General features: G+C 40.5%; 1 protein-coding gene across 5 annotated transcripts in view; it reads right to left on the bottom strand.

Moving 5' to 3' along the window:
- Positions 1 to 13,875, bottom strand: part of LOC105497462 (ADAMTS like 3) — a 434,450-nt gene extending 420,575 nt beyond the window's left edge. For 4 of the 5 annotated variants that reach the window (XM_024797843.2, XM_071100796.1, XM_071100797.1 and 1 more), the window contains exon 1: positions 13,828 to 13,872. In XM_024797843.2, coding sequence (XP_024653611.2) covers positions 13,828 to 13,839 — 12 coding nt within the window. In that variant the 5' untranslated portion in view covers positions 13,840 to 13,872. Of the gene's footprint in view, positions 1 to 13,827 lie in introns of all 5 variants that reach the window. The other variant, XM_024797846.2, reaches the window with a different exon arrangement.
- Between the last annotated feature and the right edge of the window lie 7,542 nt (positions 13,876 to 21,417).

Genomic DNA, 21,417 nt, shown 5'->3' with positions numbered 1-21,417 from the left:
ACCACTCTAGCTGCTGCCTCCATGGGTGATTTGGTCCTGGGACACAGCACAGCTACTACATGTGTGCCTGCAAACAACTCCAAGGCCCCCCAGCACAGGGCCTTATCCCATTGCCATGTGTACCATAGGCTAATCACTGCAGCCAGGCTACTGCATGCTGTCAGCCCTGGCTCCACAGCTGTACATGCATAAGCAGTGGCCCTGTCCCCTGGCTTCTTCCCCCATTACTATGTTTGCACCCACAGCTAGCCCTTGCAGCTGCACGTGCACATACATATCCAGTGTGCCTCCCAGATGCACCCTTCTACACACATAAAGACAGCCTCTAACCCCTTTCACCAGCTTGCACTTGGCCCCTGCACTTTTGCATGTGCAATCTGCCAGCCCACCCTGCCATCTGTGCACTCATAGTTGGCCCCAGTCCCTTCCTCTTACCCCAGTTCTTCCCACCATGCATGAGATGAGCCTGCAACTGGCCTCTGCTGTCATAGATGTGCCTGCAGCCAGCCACCATAGCATAACATGTGCACACCATTGGCCCTGGCCCCTGGCCACTGGACCCAGAGGTGCAGCTGAGGAGCCTAACAGCCCTCACAGCCTCAACATAATGAAGGATAAAAATCATATGATCATCTCAGTAGATGCAGAAAAAAATTAGCAAAATTCAGTATTCTTTAATGATAAAGACTCTCAATGAATTAGGTATAGAAAGAATATGCCACATCATATATGGTAATAAAAATCATACATGATAAGCCCAAAGCTACCATTACACTCAACAGTGAAAAGCTGAAAACTTTTCCTCTAAGATCAGGAAGAAAATAAGAATGCCCACCCTCACCAATTCTATTTAACATAGTACTGGTAGTCCCAGCCAGAGCAATTAGGCAAGAAAAAGAAATAAAAGGTATTTAAATTGGAAAATAAGAAGTAAAATTGTCTTTGTTTGCTGATGACAGAATTTTATACATAGACTACACACACTGTTAGAAATAATAAATGAATTCAGTAAAGTTGAGAAATATGAAATCAACATACAAAAATCAGTTGCATAATATACACTACCAAAGACCTATCCAAAAAAAAAAAAAAACAAGAAATTAAGAAAACAATTCCATTTGCCATAGTATCAAAATGAATAAAATACTTAGGCATAGATTTAACTAAGGAGGTGAAATATCTCTACACTGAAAACTATAAAACATTGATGAAAGAAATTAAAGCCGACACAAATAAATGAAAAGATAAACCATATTCATGGATTAGAAAAATCAATATTGTTAAAATGTCTGTATTAGCCAGAGTGATCTACAAATTCAATGCAACCTCTATCAAAATTCCAATAGAATTTTTCACAGAAATATAAAAAGAATCCTAAAATTCATACAGAACCACAAAAGACCCCAAATAGCCAAAACAATCTTGAGTAAGAAGAACAAAGCTGAAACAAAATAGAGAATTCAGAATTAAGCCCACAAATATACGGCCAACTAATTTCTGACAAGGGCACCAAGAATACACAATGGGAAAAGGATAGTCTCTTTAACAAATAGTGCTGAGAAAACTGTACATCTACAAGCAAAAGAATGAAATTGGACCCTAACCTTACACTATACATAAAAATCAACTCAAAACAGATTAAAGAATTAAATGTAAGATCTAAAACCATGAAAGAAAACATAGGAAAAAGTTCCTTGACATTGGTCTTGGCAAGAATTTTTTGGCTATGATACCAAAAGTACAGGTAACAAAAGCAAAAATAAGCAAGATTACATCAAACTAAAAAGCATTTGCACAGAAAAAAAATGAAAAACATATGGATTGGGGGAAAATACTTGCAAACCATATATTGCACAAGGGGTTAACACCTAAAATATATAAGGAACTCATTCAACTGCAAATGGCCAAAAGGTACAAGGAAAGGTGCTCAACGACACTAATCATCATGAATGCAAATCAAAACCACAATGTGATATCACGTCACACCTATTACGATGGCTATGCAGTGACAGTGCACTTAAAAACAGTGATCATGCCACAGATCTCTTAAAAAAAAAAAAAAAAGACAAGAGATAACAAAAGTTGACAAGGATGTGGAGAAAAAGGAACTCTTTTATACTCTTATTGGGAATGTAAATTAGTACAGCCACTATGGAAAACAGTATGGAAGTTCCCTCCGAAATTAAAAATAAAACTCATATGATTCAGCAATTCCACTTCATATCCACTCAAAGGATATGAAATCTGTATGTCAAAGAGATACCTGCACTCCCAGGTTCATCACAACATTATTCACCATAGCCAAGCTATGGAAACAACCTAAATGTCCATCAACAGATGAATGGATAAGGACATTACAGTATAAGGCATATACTAGAATAGTATTCAGCCATAAAAAGAAGGAAATCCATGGATGGATTATGTTAACTTAATGTTCACTTAACATTATGTTAAGTGAAATAAGCCAGACACCAAAAGACAAATACTGCATGGTCTCACTTATATGTAGAATCTAAAATAGTCAAATTCATAAAAGCAGAGAGTAGAATGGTAATTGGCAGGGGCTTGTGGAAGGGAGAACTAGAGTGGTGATGGTTAAAGGGTGCGAACTTTCAGTTATGCAAGTTGAATAAGTTCTGAAGCTCTACTCTGTAGCGTAGTGCCTATAGTTAACAATATTGTGTTGCACACTTAAAATTGCTACAAGAATAGATCTTGTATTGTGTTCTTACCAAAGCAACAATGCTACTAATAACAAAGGGAATGGGAGGAAAAAATACATAGTGAAACAGAAAGAGTAAGTAATTATATCTAAATATGTTTGAAAAATCAGTATGTGTTAAAGGTGACATTTTAATTCAGTGAAAAAAAGTGTAAATTATTGGCTAGATATTTAGTGGGAAATGTTACATATCAACTTCCTTCATTTCTATAAAATAAATTCCAGATGAGTTAAGGATTAGTATGCAAGAAGAAAAAAAGTAAAGTAGAAAATTCAGTGATTTTTTAATATTAGAGTTGAGAATAATGCTAGAAAATTGGAAGGAAATGAATGATCAATTCGATTATATGTATTTTAAGAATATTGGTATAATAGGCAAACAACACACACACGTGTGCACACACACACACACACAAAGACAATTGGCAAACTGGAAAATATATTTTAAATTCACAGAATAGATAAGGGATCAAAGATAGTAATAAATAACTCATTAATCAGAGGTAAATGCTAATAGAAAATTAGGCAACAAATACAGTAAGAACTAAAAATTGCCAATAACTACATGAAAAGATCAGCGTCACTAGTAAGCAAAGAAATGCAAATTAAATAATAGGGGTATATCTTTTTATCTGTCAGATGGACACATTTCAATAATTATTTTTATCCAGAATTAATAAGAATAGAGCAAATGAATATCCACATGCTGATATAAGAAATATAAACTGATGTAACCATCAAGAAGTTCAAGTATAATATGGAGGAGGTTAATTAATATACAAATTTAAATATATCTAAGTTCAATATGTTTGTCATTTTGACCCATTTTTTTCTATTTCTAGAAATGTATCATAAGGAAATAATTGAAGTTATATATATATAGATGATTGTTACCGGTTCTTCTATAATGTAAGAAAACTGGAAACGTGTAACAGTAGGAGGTTAGTTAAATAAGTTATGAGATAGACATACAATAAAATACCATGTAGCCAATAAATCATAAGACTTAGATCTACAGTTATTAATATAGAAAGATAAAATTACGATATGGAATTCTCATTTGTGTGAATGAATATATATAAAAATACATAAAATAGATATAATTATGCAAGGACAAAACTGGAATAATATAATGAAAATGTTGATAATAGTAATTATTTTGAGGTTGTGGGATTAAAGGTGATTTTCACTTTTTTCTTATGATTTTACATGCATTCTGAATTTTTCTACAATATGACTATATTACTTTTTTTTTTTTTTTTTTTTTTTTTTTTTGAGACGGAGTCTCGCTCTGTCGCCCAGGCTGGAGTGCAGTGGCGCGATCTCGGCTCACTGCAAGCTCCGCCTCCCGGGTTACGCCATTCTCCTGCCTCAGCCTCCCGAGTAGCTGGGACTACAGGCGCCCACAACCGCGCCCGGCTAATTTTTTGTATTTTTAGTAGAGACGGGGTTTCACCGTGGTCTCGATCTCCTGACCTTGTGATCCGCCCGCCTCGGCCTCCCAAAGTGCTGAGATTACAGGCGTGAGCCACCGCGCCCGGCCTATATTACTTTTATAATTAGAGAAATAAAGCTATTTTAATTTTAAAAATTGTTTTGACATCTAAAAAGTCATGGATATATATTTTGTCCAGGTGCGGTGGCTCATGCCTATAATCCCTGCACTTTGGGAGGCCGAGGTGGGTGGATCACCTGAGGTCAGGAGTTCTAGACCAGCCTGACCAACATGATGAAACCCCGTCTCTACTAAAAGTACAAAAAATTAGCTGAGCATGGTGGTGTGCACCAGTAATCCCAGCTACTCTGGAGTGTGAGGCAGGAGAATCGGTTGAACCCAGGAGGCGGAGTTTGCAGTGAGCCGAGATCACGCCACTGCACTCCAGCCTGGGCAACAAGAGCAAAACTCCATCTCCAAAAAAAAAAAAAGTCATGGATATATTTTACAAAAAAACATAAAATTTGCATGATTCTTTCTAAAGACTGAAAAAAGAAAGACTATTTAGTTCAAGTTGTACAACAAACTTTTGGATGTATGAGAGCCTTAAGGCAGGAGCACACAGTGCAGTTTTCTTTCTGACAGTTTGTTGGAAGTCAATGGGTGCCAACCCAGTGCCAGGAACCAGGCTAAAGATGCTGCCCCTGACCTTTTTCCTGGGTATCTTGTGGAAGGTTCAGCATCTAATCACGCTAGATGAAGCCCTAGACCAATATCTACAGCTGTAGACCTAGATTATTGACCAGGTCTTGGAGCAAAAGTTGACCGCCCTGACTCTGGAGAGTATCGCTACTAACGGTTACAGGCCTGCCTGTTTTCAGAGTTCCAATCGTCCTGCAATTGTCCTGGTGACAGGATAACTCTTACCAGGATATTTTTTCTTTTGGTCAGAGTCTTAAGCATTTCTATAAATTCTGCTTTCTCCTGTTGCAGGCAATCCTGGCGGCAGAACTTGTGGCTTTACAAAATGAATAATGTCATCATTTGACCTCTGGAGACAGCTCTGGTCTCATCTAATCATGTTTGGTTGCCTTTGGTTTCCTGGAGTTTCTAAAATTTCATCAACCCAATTCTGTCTATCCGTCTATCTTGGCCATTTCCCTTGGGGCTGCTCTGATCTACCTATTTATCTATCTATCTATCTACCTATTTATCTATCTATCTATCTATCTATCTATCTATCTATCTATCTATCTATCCTTTATTCTAAACTATAGGCATGTAGCTAGGCATGAGCTATATATCCGTTTCTTATTCTGAACTATAGGCTAGCCCTATCCTCTCTCAGTTCACAGGTAAACACATATTTCAACATATTTGTATTTCCAAAGTATTTCTCCGAATTTAGCCTAGTGGAGTCAGCTACAGAAAGACAGAAGTAAAATTTACAAAAGTAAAAATTCTAGGACTGCCAACAGCCTCCATTGTTCAGTCAGTAGAGACAGTCTGCCTTTCTCTTTCTGAATTTTATCTAAAGTGTGGTAGAGATGGCCAGGGGCCCCCTAAAATCTGCTATTCCTTTCTTCTAAAGAAATAGAGTTTGAGCTGGGTACCTGTTTTCCCAGTAAGACTAGACTTTCCAGACTCACTTGCATTTAGGTGTAGTGATGTAACTAAGTTCTTGCCAATGAACTGTGGGTAGAAATGATGATTCTGTTTGCAGATATGATGCATAATTCACTGAATGTACATGAACTTGCTCTTCTTCTCCCCAGCTGAAATGTTGATATGACAGCAACCCAACTTTGACCATGCAGATGATGATAACATCTTGGAGAATGGTAAGAAGAAAGGAACCTGAGCACCTGAATGACTACATGAAGCAGTTTAGCCCTCATATCTGGACTGCCTGTCAGGAGAGCAAAATGAAGTTCTATATCTTTTAGTAGAAATATGATTGAATCTTTTTGTTACAGCAACTTAACTTTTACCCTTGCTAATATACATAGGCCATAGGTTTCTCTCAGTCCCACATCTAGCCCAGACCTGCCTGTCTCCCCTCTAGTTTGAGTCATCCCATAACAGAAACACAGGTTCAGTTGCTCACCATTTGTAGAGTCCAATTAACAAGAGTAAGATCTAGTATAAAGAAAGTAACTTTTTATTCCAAAGCTAGGTTAGGGGGAGAAATACAGGCTTCCTGCCTTAAGGGAAACACCTTGCTTCTAAGGCACAAAGCAGGGGCTTTTAAAGGCGGGACTTGGCATGAATGGCATACAGAGGAAATGGCAAGCAGGTGGGGGCCTCCATGACTTGCTTTGGTGCCACTGGGTGGTTGAACTGGCGCCTCTGCAGGCAGAACTAGGTTGTAAAGGTGGCCCTTGTCTCCAGATACTCTCCAGGTAGGAGAGATTTTCATAGTGGGCATACTATGAGTTGTAAATTGACTGTTGTCTCTAGAGGCAATCTCCTGGTGGAAGAGATTTCTGCTCTGGAGCTTCTAAGCACATGATTAGATAGCTTGCCCTGTAGGGAGTGTTTGATGAAGGGAAGGTAAAGGGTCATAATTGCATTTATAAAGAGCTAAGTAGGAAGTAGGGAACAGGGGAAAAGGAGGAAAGAGAAAAGAAGAAAAATAATTTTTAAAACATTAATTCTCTTTCTCTTAGAAAAATGGGGATACTCGGTTACAATCGCTTAGCATCCTAATCCTACTAATTTCTTACTATGTTCCCTCATAGCCCAGAGTGATATTTGCATTTTCTGTAATACCAGATCACCTTAAAACCTGCCAATAATACTTTGAGTATTTTGCATCGGTTTTCCTATCTTCCTTTTCATATCCATTTACATTGTGGCATTTTACATTGCCAGCAGTGTATGAAAGTTTCAGTTACTCCATTTCCTATCCAATACTTGGTATGATAAATCTTTTCCATTTTTGCCATTTTGGTAGGTCTGTGGATTAACTTGTGATTTTAATTTGCATTTTTCTGATGATGATTAATGATGTTGCACACTTTTTCATGTGCTTAGTGAACATTTGTATATCTTCTTTTGTGAAGTGTCTCTCCAAATCTTTTGACCATTTTAAATTGCTTATTACGAGAATTCTGTATAAAGTTGGTACAGAAGTCTATTGTCACTGATACGGTTTGTCTGTGTCCCCACACAAATCTCATCTTGAATTGTAGTTCCCATAATCCCTACATGTCATGGGAGGGACCCAGTGGGAGGTAATTGAATCATGGGGGTGCTTACCCTCATGCTTTTCTTATGACAGTGAGTTCTCACAAGATCTGATGGTTTTATAAGGCGCTTTTCCCCAACCTTTGCTCATACTTCTCCTTCCTGCCACCATTTGAAGGACATGTTTGCTTCCCCTTCCACTGTGATTGTGAGTTTCCTGAGGCCTTGCCAGCCCTGTGGAACTGTGAGTCAACTAAACCTCTTTCCTTTATAAATTACCCAGTCTCAGGCAGCTCTTTATAGCAGTGTGAGAACAGATTAGTATATTACATTGGTACTGCAGAGAGTGGGGTGCTTCTATAAAGATACCAAAAAATGTGGAAGTAAGTTTGGAACTGGGTAACAGGCTGAGGTTGGAACAGTTTGGAGGGCTCAGAAGATGATAGGAAAATGAGGAAAAGTTTGGAACTTCCTAGACACTTATTGAATGACTTTGACCAAAATGCTGATAGTGATATGGACAATGAAGTCCAGGCTGAGGTGGTCTTGGAGATGAGGAACTTTTTGGCAACCAAAATAAAGGTGATTCTTGCTATGCTTTAGCAAAGAAACTGGTAGCATTTTACCCCTGCCCTAGAGATCTGTGGAACTTTGAACCTGAGAGAGATGATTTAGTGTATCTGGTGGAAGAAATTTCTAAGTGGCAAAGCGTTCAAGAGGAAGCAGAGCATAAAAGTTTGGAAACTTTGCAACCTGACGATACAATAGAAAAGAAAAATGCATTTTCTGGGGAGAAATTCAAACCAGCTTTAGAAATTTGTATAAGCAATAAGGAGCCAAATGCTAATCAGCAAGACAATGGGGAAAATGTCTCCAGGGCATGTTAGAGACCTTCATGGCAGCCCCTCCCATCACAGGCCCATCATAGGCCCAGAGGCCTAGGAGGGAGAAATGGTTTCATGGGCTAGGCCCAGGGCCCCTCCTGCTCTGTACAGCCTCAGGATGTGATGCCCTGAGTTTCAGCTGCTTCAGCTCCAGCTGTGGCTAAAGGATGCCAAGGTACAGCTCAGGGTGTTGCTTCAGAGGGTGCAAGCCCCAGCCCTTGGTGGCTTACATGTGGTATTGGGCCTGGGGTGCACAGAAGTCAAGAGTTGAGGTTTGGGAACCTCCACCTAGATTTCAGAGGATGTATGGAAACCCCTGGCTGTCCAGGCAGAAGTATGCTGCAGGGATGGGGCTCTCATGGGGAACTTCTGCTAGGGCAGGGCAGAAGGGAAATGTGGAATTGGAGCCCCCACACAGAGTCCCCACTGAGGCAGTGGGAGCTCCTAGTGGAGCTATGAGAAGAGGACCACCATTCTCCAGACTCCAGAACCCACTGACAGCTTGCACCATGTACCTGGAAAAGCTGAAGACACTCAACGCCAGCTGTGAAAGTAACCAGGAGGGTGCTATACCCTGAAAAGCCACAGGGATGGAGCTGCCCAAGGCTGTGGGAGCCCACCTCTTGCATCGGTGTGATTTGGATGTGAGACATGGAATCAAATGAGATCATTTTGGAACTTTCAGGTTTAATGACTGCTCTGTTGGATTTTGGACTTGCATGAGTCCTGTAGTCCCTTTGTTTTGGCCTACTTATCCCATTTGGAACAGGTGTATTTACCCAATGCCTATACCCATTAGTTACTAGGAAGTAACTAACTTGTTTTTTATTTTACAGGATCATCGGTGAAAGGGACTTGCCTTGTCTCAGATGTGACTTTGGATTTGAACTTTTGAGTTAATGCTGGAATACCTTAAGACTTTGGAGGACTGTTGGAAGGGCATGATTGTTTTTGAGCTGTGAAGACTTGAGATTTGGGAGGGGCCGGGGCAGAATGGTATGGTTTGGCTGTGTCCCCACCCAAATCTCATCTTGAATTGTAGTTCCCATACTGCCCACGTGTCTTGGGAGGGACTGGGTGGGAGGTAATTGAATTATGGAGGCAGTTACCCTTATGCTGTTCTCATGATAGTGAGTGAGTTCTCACAGGATCTGATGGTTTTAGAAGGGGATTTCCCCCCGCTTTGCTCATACTTCTTCCTACACCCATGTGAAGAAGGACATGTTTGCTTCCCCTTCTGCCATGAGTGTAAGTTTCCTGAGGCCTCCCCAGCCCTCAGGAACTGTGAATCAATTAAACCTGTTTCCTTTTTAAATTACCCAGTCTTGGGCAGTTCTTTACAGCAGCATGAGAACAGACTAATACAGTCACAGATATATATTATGAATGTTTTTTCCAGTCTGTTTATCTTTTTATTTTTCTTTTTTTTTTTGTTTTTTTGTTTGTTTGTTTGTTTGTTTGTTTTATCTTTTTATTTTTCTAAAGTATCTTTCTTTAGAGGAGCAGAAATGTTTAATTTTAATTAAGTCCAATTTTATCTTTTGGGGTTAGTGCTTTTTATGGCCTAAGAAATTATGAAGATATTTTCCTATTGTGTTAGTCCATTCTCACACTGCTAATAAAGACATACGTGAGACTGGGTAATTTATAAGGGAAAGAGGCTTAATTGACTCTCAGTTCTACATGGCTGGGGAGGCCTCATAGTCATAGCGGAATGCAAATCAGGAGCAAAGTCATGTCTTACATGGTGGCAGGCCAGAGCGCATGTGCAGGGGAACTTCTTTTTATAAAACCATCAGATCTTGTGAGAGTTACTTACTTTCAAGAGAAGAGCATGGGAAAGACCCACCCCCATGATTCAGTTACCTCACACTGGGTCCCTCCCATGACATGTGGAAATTATGGGAGCTACAATTTAACATGAGATTTGGCTGCGGACACAGCCAAACCATTTCACCTATATTTTCTTCCAAAAGCTTTAAGGTTTTAGCCTGTATGTCTAGGTCTACGATACTTTATTTTTCTTTTCCTTTTTTTTTTTTTTTGAGATGGAGTCTCACTCTGTTGCCCAGGCTGGAGTACATTGGCCGATCTCAGCTCACTGCAAGCTCCGCCTCCCGGGTTTATGCCATTCTCCTGCCTCAGCCTCCCAAGTAGCTGGGACTACAGGCACCCGCCACCACACCCGGCTAGTTTTTTTGGGGGTTTTTTGTATTTTTTAGTAGAGACGGGGTTTCATCGTGTTAGCCAGGAGGGTCTCGATCTCCTGACCTCATGTGATCCACTTGTCTCGGCCTCCCAAAGTGCTGGGATTATAGGCTTGAGCCACCGTGCCCGGCTGATACTTTATTTCTTTATTTTTTTGAGATAGAGTCTTGCTCTGGCATCCAGGCTGAAGTGTAGGGTTGTGATTATAGCTCTCTGCAGTCTCAAACTATTGGGCTCAAGTGATCCTTCCACCTAAGCCTTTTAAGTAGCTAGTACTACAGGTGCATGACACCACACCTGGGTAATTTTTAACTTTTTTGTAGGGATGGGATCTCACTGTATTGGCCAGCCTGGTCTTGAACTCCTGGCCTGAAGTGATCCTCCTGCCTTGGACTCCCAAAGTTTTGGGTTTATAGGCATTAGCCATGGCACCCAGGCTATGATATATTTTGAATTAATTTTTATGTATGGTGTGAAGTAAAGGTCAAGGTTTATTTTTAGTTTGCAGAAAACAACGTTTATTTCCCCACTGAATTACCTCAGTACCTTTGTTGGAAATAAATTGACCATGCTTTTACATGTAAGTCTATTTCTAGACTCTTTGGTTCCACTGAACGATGTAACATAATGCTAATTCCACACTGATTTGATAACTGTGTTTTACACATCAGACAGTATAAGTTGTCTCACTTTGTTCTTCTCTTTGTTTTGGCTATTCTAGGACTTTTGCATTTCTGTATAATTTTAGAATAAGCTGGTCAATTTTGAGAAAAAACCATGTTGAGATTTTTATTTGAATTACATTGAATGTATATATCAATTTAGCAAGAACGGATAGTATAACAATATTGAGTATATCTCCATTTATTTAGGTCTTTATTTTTTACATGCAATGTTTTCTAGTTTTCAGTATAAAAGTCTTGCATATCTTTTGTTGAAATACTTCATAAGTATTTTGTACTTTCTGAAGTCATTGTAAATGGCACTGCTTTTTATAGTTTTAATATTAAATGCTGTGTTTAATAATTGTTCCTGGTACATAGAAACATAATTGATTTTTGTATATTGACTTTCTATCCCATGACCTTAGTAAATTTGCTTATAAGTTCCATTAGTTTTTTGGTTGTTTTTTTTTTTTTTACAGGTTCTTGGGATTTTCTACATATTCTCTCTCTTGTTTTCTGCACATAAACACAGTTTCATTTTTTGCTTTTTTTTTTTTTTTCGAGACTGAGTCTTGCTCTGTCAACCAGGATAGAGGACAGTGAATGGCGCGATCTTGGCTTACTGTAATATCCACCTCCTGGGTTCAAGCAATTCTTCTGCCTCAGCCTCCTAAGTAGCTGGGATTACAGGCATCTGCCACCACACATAGCTAATTTTTGTATTTTTAGTAGAAATAGGGTTTCACCATGTTGGCCAGGCTGGTCTCGGACTCCTGACCTCATGTGATCCACCTACCTTGGCCTCCCAAAGTGCTGGGATTACAGGCGTGAGCCACCACACTCAGCCTATTTCTTGCTTTACAATCATTACTCCATGGATTGCTTTTTCTTGCTTTATCCCACTGATGTAAACTTAAAAAGCAGAAAAGCAGTTATAAAGAATATGTCTCATATGTGTATATATATTCCTATATATATAGTCCTATATATATAGTCCTATATATATTCCTATATATAGTCCTATATATATTCTTATATATATTTTCCTATATATATTCATATATATGTTTTCCTTTTTTTCCATATACATATATTCCTTTTTTCCTGTGTGTGTGTGTATATATATATATATTCCTTTTTCCCTTTCATATAGGTGTATTTTGGCCTCTGAAAACTTGAGTCTTCTCTGAAGTATTATATGTTCCTCATCTTCATTCTCCAGAATTAGAGACATACCTCTTTCCCATTCTTCTAGTTTCTATAAGGAGGGTTTTTCTCTTAACATTTCTAGCTAGTTGGATAGGTGGGTGGAATTACTTGACTTGTGAGTTGGCTTAGAAACTGGGCATGTGTATCATAGCCCCTTCCCCCACTTAGAAAGCAGGGCAGCCTGCAGAAAATGTGTGTTTGAGTGCCCTGAGCCCTGTGGTAAGTTCAGTGTTACAGGCTCTGTCCCTGTAGGAAGAGGCTGTGGCAGTTCAGTTCTTTTTGGAATAGGTAGGTATATCTGATTACTTTGGGGTTCATTTAGTAGAGTCTATAGGCTGTCATCCTAAGTAGCATACTGTAACTTAACATTTTACAGCTCAGATCATATACTGACTGGCATTTGTTCTAATCCTTGTTTTATGCCTCAGTTTGTTTAGAACTCAGATGAAAAAGAGGGGTGGCTTTATTGGAACAAGACTCTCAAAGTCAGTACTTCCCTATTGTATTGCCCAGTATTGCCTAAGGCACCATCCTCTGTTTATCTAAAGACTTTTTCTCAATCATGGATGTACCTTAGGATAATTTGAGGGGCTTTAAAAACATACCAAGGCCCAAGGCCCTAGCCTCTCCCCAGTAAATTAAATCAAAATGTAGGGGTTAGGACCAGACATACTATTTTAAAAAAAGTTGTCTAGATTCTAATGAACAGGAAGATCTGAGAACCACCCATCTAACCCATTTAAACTATTCTGCAAGGCCTCTGTCTCTACTTTAGATCCTTGTATAGTTTCTGGGTCACCCTAATTTCCAACACTAGGACATATGAAATACTGCCTTTTTATAGTTAAGTAGAACATCCCTTCTCTTTTTATCTGATAATAAAGTCCACCACATTTCTATAGGTAAAGCTATAATCTACATCTTCAGGACTGATAAGTATAATTTAGCATCTGGGAGAATTAAAGCCACAGAGGGAATGTTAATACAGAAAGGTCATGATATTTCTGGATCAACCTGTCTTAGACCTGGATGAAAATCAGTGTTTATCATCCAGAAGAGAAAAATACCCTAATTGTTGATGGGCCTAACTGACAAAACACAATAGAGGGAGTAAAAACTGCTCAACTTGTATCACGTTTGACAGCTGAACACAGAAGCTATTCCAAAGTGGGCCTTAATGGAAATTACAGAAAGCTGTCAAGAACAAAGAGAAAAATGCCACATGCTAATGTCCAAAGACACATGCCCAAGTCCCACTGTGAGGCTCTACCAAGTGCTACTCTAATCCCTGAATTCCCTCCTACTTCGTTCCCAAAGTTCCTGCACAAACATGCCAGTTGTTAGCATTTAACAAGGCCCCAAATTAAGAATCAACTGAGAAGTAAGACAAAAGATAAGAAATCTGGAAACCAAAATATCATCTCATTCCTGGAGAAGCCAATAATGGAAAATGTGACTCAGATCTCTTGGCAAAGGGGCTTCCATATTCTGAACCTCAGAAACAGGCAGACTTACCCACCCAGTCATCAAAGGCTTCAGACCACCCCGGCTTCACCCACAGAGCAGAATCTTTATCACTAAAGTCATGGCGTGGTCAGGAGTGATTCAGAACATGAGCTCTGCAAGTTAGAGAAGAAGAGGAGAGGAAGTGACTGGTTGGCACATGATGCTCTCTCTAAACCAATGAATCGGATTGTTACTGGTTGGCACATGATGCTCTCTCTAAACCAATGAATCAGATTGTTACTTCTTCTGCTCCAGGATAGAGTTAGTGGGAGATGGGGAGAAGCAGGAGTCTTGCGGTAATGGAGCTCTTTAGGAGAAAAATCTGGAACCTCTTAATGGTAAGAAAAAAAGTGAAAGTCACACAGTGTTTAAAAAACAAAATATTGGTTGGGTGCGGTGGCTCATGCCTGTAATCCCGGCGCTTGGGGAGGCTGACGTGGGCAGATCACCTGAGGTCAGGAGTTCAAGACCAGCCTGGCCAACATGGCGAAACTCCGTCTCTACTAAAAATATAAAAATTAGCCGGGCGGGGTGGTGGGCGCCTGTAATCCCAGCTACTCGGGAGGCTGAGATAGGAGAATCGTTTGAATCCAGGAGGCAGAGGTTGCAGTGAGCCAAGATCGTGCTACTGCACTCCAGTCTGGGTGACAGAGTGAGACTCTATCTCAAAACAACAACAACAACAACAAAAACACAGAAAAACAAAACAAAACAAAAAATTAATTCCAACAGAAATAATTTTAAAATTTAAGAAAAATAAAATTTAAGTGATGGAAATAAAGGCTAAAATTAGTCATTATATATACCTAAAGAGGGGGAAAAATGGATAAAATTCCAATAAAATGACTTAAAATAAAAGATAACAGTAGATAAGCTATAAAAATAAAATATAAAATTGAAATTTAGGTAGTTAGGTAAAAGAGAACAGAGGGAAAAAATGCTGGAATCAAACTTGGAATGATTATATAACCACAACAGCAAATGGAAAATTCTAAATTCCCAGGAAGAATTTGATTGGCCTTCTCTGGTTTGGCTGCATGTCCTTGGTCCAATTAGCTGTGGCCAGTGGGGTAGGGCCACAATGTACAATGTGACTGATAGGTTCCGTCTACAGTGGGCAAAGTAGAAGTTACATGCAGGGCAGACACTACAAAAAGGTAAATATGACAGAATGATAAAGTAGTACAGAAATAGCATGGCCTTTAGAGCACAGTTCTGATATTCGTCAAGTTGCTTAACATCTCTAAGCCTCAATTTCTTCACCTGCAAATAGAAACATTATAACCTGACTTACAGTGTTAGTAGGTATATTAAACAAGAAAATATGTATAAAGTAAATGACACAGCTGCTCTGGGAATGTGCTGTCGTCTTCTTATTTTTTTCTTTTTAGACAGAGTCTCGCTCTGTTGCCCAGGCTGGAGTGCAGTAGCATGATCTCAGCTCACTGCAACCTCCACCTCCCGGGTTCAAGCAATTCTCTGCCTCAGCCTCCCAAGTAGCTGGGATTACAGGCGTGTGCCACCATGCCCAGCTAATTTTTGTATTTTTAGTAGAGACGGGGTTTCACCATCTTGAACTCCTGACCTCGTGATCCACCCGCCTTGCCCTCCCAAAGTGCTGGGATTACAGGCATAAGCCACCGCACCTGGCCTGGTGCTCTCTTCTTATGGAAGCGAACATAACAAATACTTCCTTCAGGTGGAGTGGGAGATGAAAAGCAGCTCCTAAAAGGAGCACTTCAGGCCTGAATCACTGCAAGTCCAAAGGATCCCAGGGTTCCTTGGTCCCACAGCAATCCCAGAAGTTGGAACAACTGTTGCTTGCACACCACCATGGCTGGTTAATTTTTAACTTTTTTGTAGGGATGGGATCTCACAATATTGCCCAGCCTGGTTTCAAAGTCCTGGCCTCCCAAGGAGCCTTAACATCCCAGATATTTTATTCCTAGACCCCTGCCCTTGGCTTACCTCTGAAGCAGAGAGGAATCTTTAGGTCAAAGGCCCAGTAATTCAGCATCTTAAAACACTAGTGCTTCTTTCTACTAGACCCACTTCACCGTACTTGTCCTCAATCAGTCCCCTGCCTCTATGCTCTGACATCTCTTTAATGGTCCTGCTTCTGCCCTCTGCAACTCACCTTGATTTAATATTTGTCCCCGTTAGCTCATCTCTTGTTGTTTCTCATATAAATAGGTTTTTATCCCCGCTTCCTGCTCTTCGTGCTTTCACCTTCGTCAAGTAGGATCACACTCTCCCCAATCAGCCCCTTGAGCTGAACCCTGGTGTTGCTCATCGGTCAGATCTGTAGCTAGCCCTGCTCAGTGCCGTAGGGGGGGATTTGAACAAAATCCAGTTATACACTGGGGCCAGGCATGGTCTCATAAAGACAGACACTGCGTGACTCTACTGGGACCCAATCTATTTGTCTCTATAGTAAAACGAGAAAGGAGAATTGGAGAAGGGGGTGCAAAGGTGAGGGATTGCATACCAATTTGAAGCTAAGCAGTGCCCATACTGATGGTCAAACACATCTGGCAACATATGTAGAGTTGGAAAATGTGCCCGTCAAGAGCCTATTTGGCCTGTAATCCCAGCACTTTGGGAGGCCAAGGTGGGCGGATCACCTGAGGTCAGGAGACCAGCCTGGCCAACATGGTGAAACTGCATCTCCACTAAAAATACAAAAAATTAGCCAGGTGTGGTGGTGGGCACCTGTAATCCCAGTTACTCGGGAGGCTGAGGCAGAAGAATCGTTTGAACCCAGGAGGCAGAGGTTGCAGTGAGCCAAGACTGTGCCATTGCACTCCAGCCTGGGTGACAAGATCGAAACTCCATCTCAAAAAAAAAAAAAAAAAAAGCCTATTTGTTTGAGGGACAGGAACCTCAGAAGAAAATATATCCTCAAGGAAGGGGAAGCCAGACAGACAAGCTTTATGGGAGAATAGCTAATGGTTATTCATATTAGAACTGTGATACATTCATGTCCCTACTTCTTTACCCTTTACCATGCAATGCTGAAAAACCCTCCCACTCCGATGCTGGGCCCAGCCTGTGAGATGGTAGCAGGCTGGATGTAAACAGGGACTTGAGTAAACTTTTTGACCTTTCCACCTGTGCTTTTGTTAGCTCTGCCTTCGCTTTGAGACCATGCCCAGCCTAGCCTGCTGGAGGGAGAATGTGGAGCAGAACTGATTCACCCCAGCCAACCTCCAGACCTGTGCAGCTCCAACCAACGCCAGCTATCCCCCAGTCCTGTGAATGAGGCCTGAAGAGCTACCCAGACTACATCACCAACTGCAGACTTGTGAGCTCAGTAAATATGTATTATGTTAAGTCACTGATTTGGGGGTGGCTTTTTACACAGCATTATGTGCCAATACATAATTGAAACAGTAGCACAATCTTATGAGAGAAACAGTAGCACAATCTTATTAAGGTATGGTGATATCTACCAACCGTATTCATTTTCTGGTCTAGCTTCTATCTGGACTCATACTTGAAACCTATATTAAGGATGTTTTTAAGGCAGAACCAATAGAATTATTGGTTATTAGTCTGGGGGAAATAGCAGAGGATAAGCAAACTTGCTTTGGGATCCCATCTCCAGGAAGCAATGCAGGCAGCAGGAGGGGCGTTCTGCACTTTCCAACAGAATATGGTGTTGCTTTGGTGTGTCAAAGTCTCCACTGCCTCAGGTGCAATGCCTGTGGGCACCAGTCCATGCCCAACAGAAGGGAGAGGAGGCCAGTAGCAGAGGCAATGCCAGAAGAAGTGATGTGCAAGGGTATAATGGAATTAGGAGTAGTAGAGCCGGGTGAAGGGAAGACAGTGGCTACTGCCATGTTGCAACTGGCCCAATTTTTCCCTGAGCATGTGTGAGACACTAACTGGGTGCAGACTCTGTAGAGACAACATCCTGCCCTACAGCTGAGGCCAGAAGCCAGGGAAGAAGCACTGTACATACAAACACTTTCATTTACAGTCACTGCCAGGTCATGATCCTTGTATCTCCTCCTTGGCAGGTATCTGTCAACAGACACAAGTCTCATTTCAATTCCATGTCAGTAATCCGATGTAAATTGCTGAAACTTTTTGTTGTTTTTATCATTAGTTTAATCTATAGCTCCCAATAAACTTCACTTACTATTTATTAACCAAACAAGACAGCTCAGCATATCATGAGCATTGAGAATAGTCCCGCATTTCTCATGCCCCTTGGTAAATTTCTAATGTGACATCTAGAGAATGAATGCTGATGGAGGGTGGAAAAAGGCTGCTTTGTGAATATACATGAACAAACACATAGTGGGATGTAGTATAGCAGAAAGGCAAAGACCATGGGCATGAGAGGGAGACTGGGTTAGAATCCTAGCTCTGCCACTTGATTAACTGTATGACTGTGGACGTTACTCAGTGTTATGGCATTGCCGTTCCCTTATCTGAAAAACCGGCATAAGATCTGCCTCAGAGGATTGTTAATGAGAATTAAATGGGTTTATTCAGGCAAAATGTTTGGAAGAGCACCTAGCACATAATAAGCCTACAAGAGTTAGGTATTATTATTATCATCATTATTTGGTTAAGACACTGAATGTACAACTGTTCTGGAGAAGTGGGGTGTGTGTGTGTGTGTGTGTGTGTGTGTGTGTGTGTGTGTGTGTGTGTATAGCTGGCTGGAGGGAAAGTATATTGTCGTGAATTTACTGATGTACCATGGAATCAGAAGACCGAGAAACCTGGCTTAAGTTACCTGATTTAGGTGATCAGTCTGGCTTCTGGGCATTTGTTACAAAGTCAATGAACAGCAGTGCATTTCCAAGTGACGTGGGTGAACACTTAAGTGTGCAGTGAGGTACAGCAGACAATCTGATTTCAAACTCTGCCTCTGCCACAACAGGGATGCCTCTTTTCATAGCACTTCACAGATACTGTGATTTTTAGAAAGGTTTGTAAAATCTTTGAAGGTTTGTGGTAACCCTATTTTTATCTGCGTTATTTTTCCAACGGCACGTGCTTTCTGTCTGTCACACTTTGGTAATTCTTACAATGTATTAAACTTTTTCATTACCATATAGGTTATGGTAATCTGTGATCAGTGATCTTTGATGTTACTATTCTGTTTTGGGGCGCCACTAACCATGCTTATATAAGATGGTGAACTTGACTGATCAATGTTGTGTGTGTTTTGACTGCTCCACTGCCTGGCCATCCCCCGCTCAGGCTTCCCCATTTCCTGAGATACAACAATATTGAAATTAGGCCAATTAGTAACCCTACAATGGCCTCTAAATGTTCAAGTGAAAGAAGAGTCACAGGTCTCTCACTTTAAATCAGAAGCTAGAAATGATTAAGCTTAGTGAGGAAGGCTTTTTGAAAGCCAGGGTCGGTTGAAAGCCCTCTTGCATCAGTTAGCTAAGTCGTGAATGCAAAGGAAAAGTCCTTGAAGGAAATTAAAAGTGCTGCTCCAGTGAATACACGAATGATAAGAAAGCGAAGCAGATTTCTTGCTGATATGAAGAAAGTTTGAGTGGTCTGATGAACAACCAGCTGCATTACCTGAAGCCAAAGCCTAACCCAGAGTTGAGAGCGGTGAGAAAGCTGCGTAAGAAAAGTCTGAGGCTAGCAGGGGTGGGTTCATGAAGTTTAAGAAGCCACTCCCATAACATAAACGTGCAAGGTGAAGCAGCAGGTGCTGATGGAGAAGTAAGTTACCTAGAAGATCTAGCTAAGATTATTGATGAAGTTGGATACAATAAACAACAGGTTTTCAATGTAGGCTACAGCCTTACATTGGAAGATGTCATCTGGGACTTTCCTAGTTAGAGAAGTCAATCTCTGGCTTCAAAGCTTCTAAGGATGGATTAACTTACCTGTTAGGCATTAATACAGCTTAAGTTGAAGCCAATGCGCACTGACCATTCCAAAAATTTTAGGGTCCTTAAGAATGATGCTAAATCTGCTCTGCTTGTGCTCTATAAATGGAACAAAGTCTGGATGACAGTATATCTGTGTATAGCATGGCTTTCTAAATATTTTAAGCCTACTGTTGAGATCTCCTGTTCAGAGAAAAAGATTCCTTTCACAATATTTCTGCTAACAATGCACCTCGTCATCCAGGAGCTCTGATAGAGATATGCAAAGAGATGAATGTTGTTTTCACACCTACTAAAATAACATCCATTCTTCAGCCCACAGATTAAGAAGTAATTTCTATTTTCAAGTCTATTACTCAAGAAATACATCTTGTAAGGCTACAGCTACCATAGATAGTGATTCTGTTGATGGATCTGGGCAAAGTAAAGTGAAAATCTTCTGGAAAGGACTCAGTATTCTAGATACCTTTAAGAACATTTGTGATTCATGGGACGAAGTCAAAATAACAACATTAACAGGAGTTTAGAAGAAGTGGATTTCAACCCTCTTGGATGACTTTGAAGGGTTTAAGACTTCGGTGGAGAAAGTAATTGCAGATGTGGTGGAAATAACAGGTGAACTAGAAGTGGAGACTGAAGATGTGACTGAATTCCTGCAACCTCATAAAAAAGCTTGAACAGATGAGGAATTGCTTCTTACAGATGAACAGAGAAAGTGATTTCTTGAGATAGAATCTACTCTTGGTGAAGATGCTGTGAACATTATTGTAATGGCAACAAAGGATTTAGAATATTATGTACACTTAATCGATAAAGCAGTGGTAGGATGAGAGGACTGACTCAAATTTTGTAAGAAGTTGTATGTAAAATGCTGTCAACATTGCATGTGACAGAGAAATCCTTTGTGAAAGGAAGAGTCAACCCATACAGCAAACTTCAGTGTTGTCTTATTTTAAGAAATTGCCAGACACTCCAACCTTCAGCAACCCCACCCTGATCAGTCAGTGGCCATCAATATCAAGACCTTCCAGCAGCACAAATATTACCACTTGCTGAGGGGTCAGATAATCATTAGCATTTTTTAGTAGTAAAGTATTTTTAAATTAAGGTGTGTGTTTTGGTTTTTTAAGACATATGCTTCTACACATTTAATAGACTACAGCATAGTGTAAACACAACTCTTCTTCTTTTTAAGTTCCAGGGTACATGTGCAGGATGTGCAAGTTTGTTACATAGGTAATGTGTGCCACTATGATTTGCTGCACCTATCAACCCATCACCTAGGTATTAAGCACGACACACATTAGCTATTTTTCCTGATGCTCTCCCTCCTCCCCTCCCCCAGCAACAGGCCCCAGTATGTGTTGTTCGCCTCCTGTGTCTATGTGTAAACACAACTTTTCTATACACTGGGAAACCCCCAAAATTTGTGTGACTTGTTTTACTGCAATATTTGCTTTATTGCAGTAAGTAGCCTGGAACAGAACCTGCAATATCTCTGAGGTGTGCCTGTATGTGGTCGTTTGATCCTAGGTAAGTCAGTCAATGAGCCTCCTTCTTTTCAAATGGGAAATAATACCTGCCCCTTCCCATAATAGGACTGTAGACTCCAGTGGGCCAAAGCATGTGACAAGTGGGTACTGTAGGCAAGGCCAGGCACTGGTTCACTGAGCCTAAGAGGATGTTATTGGGGACTCAACCAACTCTTGACCATACTACTTCCTGA

Source organism: Macaca nemestrina, chromosome 7 (assembly GCF_043159975.1).
Source record: "Macaca nemestrina isolate mMacNem1 chromosome 7, mMacNem.hap1, whole genome shotgun sequence".
NCBI lineage: Eukaryota > Metazoa > Chordata > Mammalia > Primates > Cercopithecidae > Macaca > Macaca nemestrina.
The sequence above is the reverse complement of the archived record's forward strand: the minus strand, read 5'-3'. Positions and strand labels throughout refer to the sequence as shown.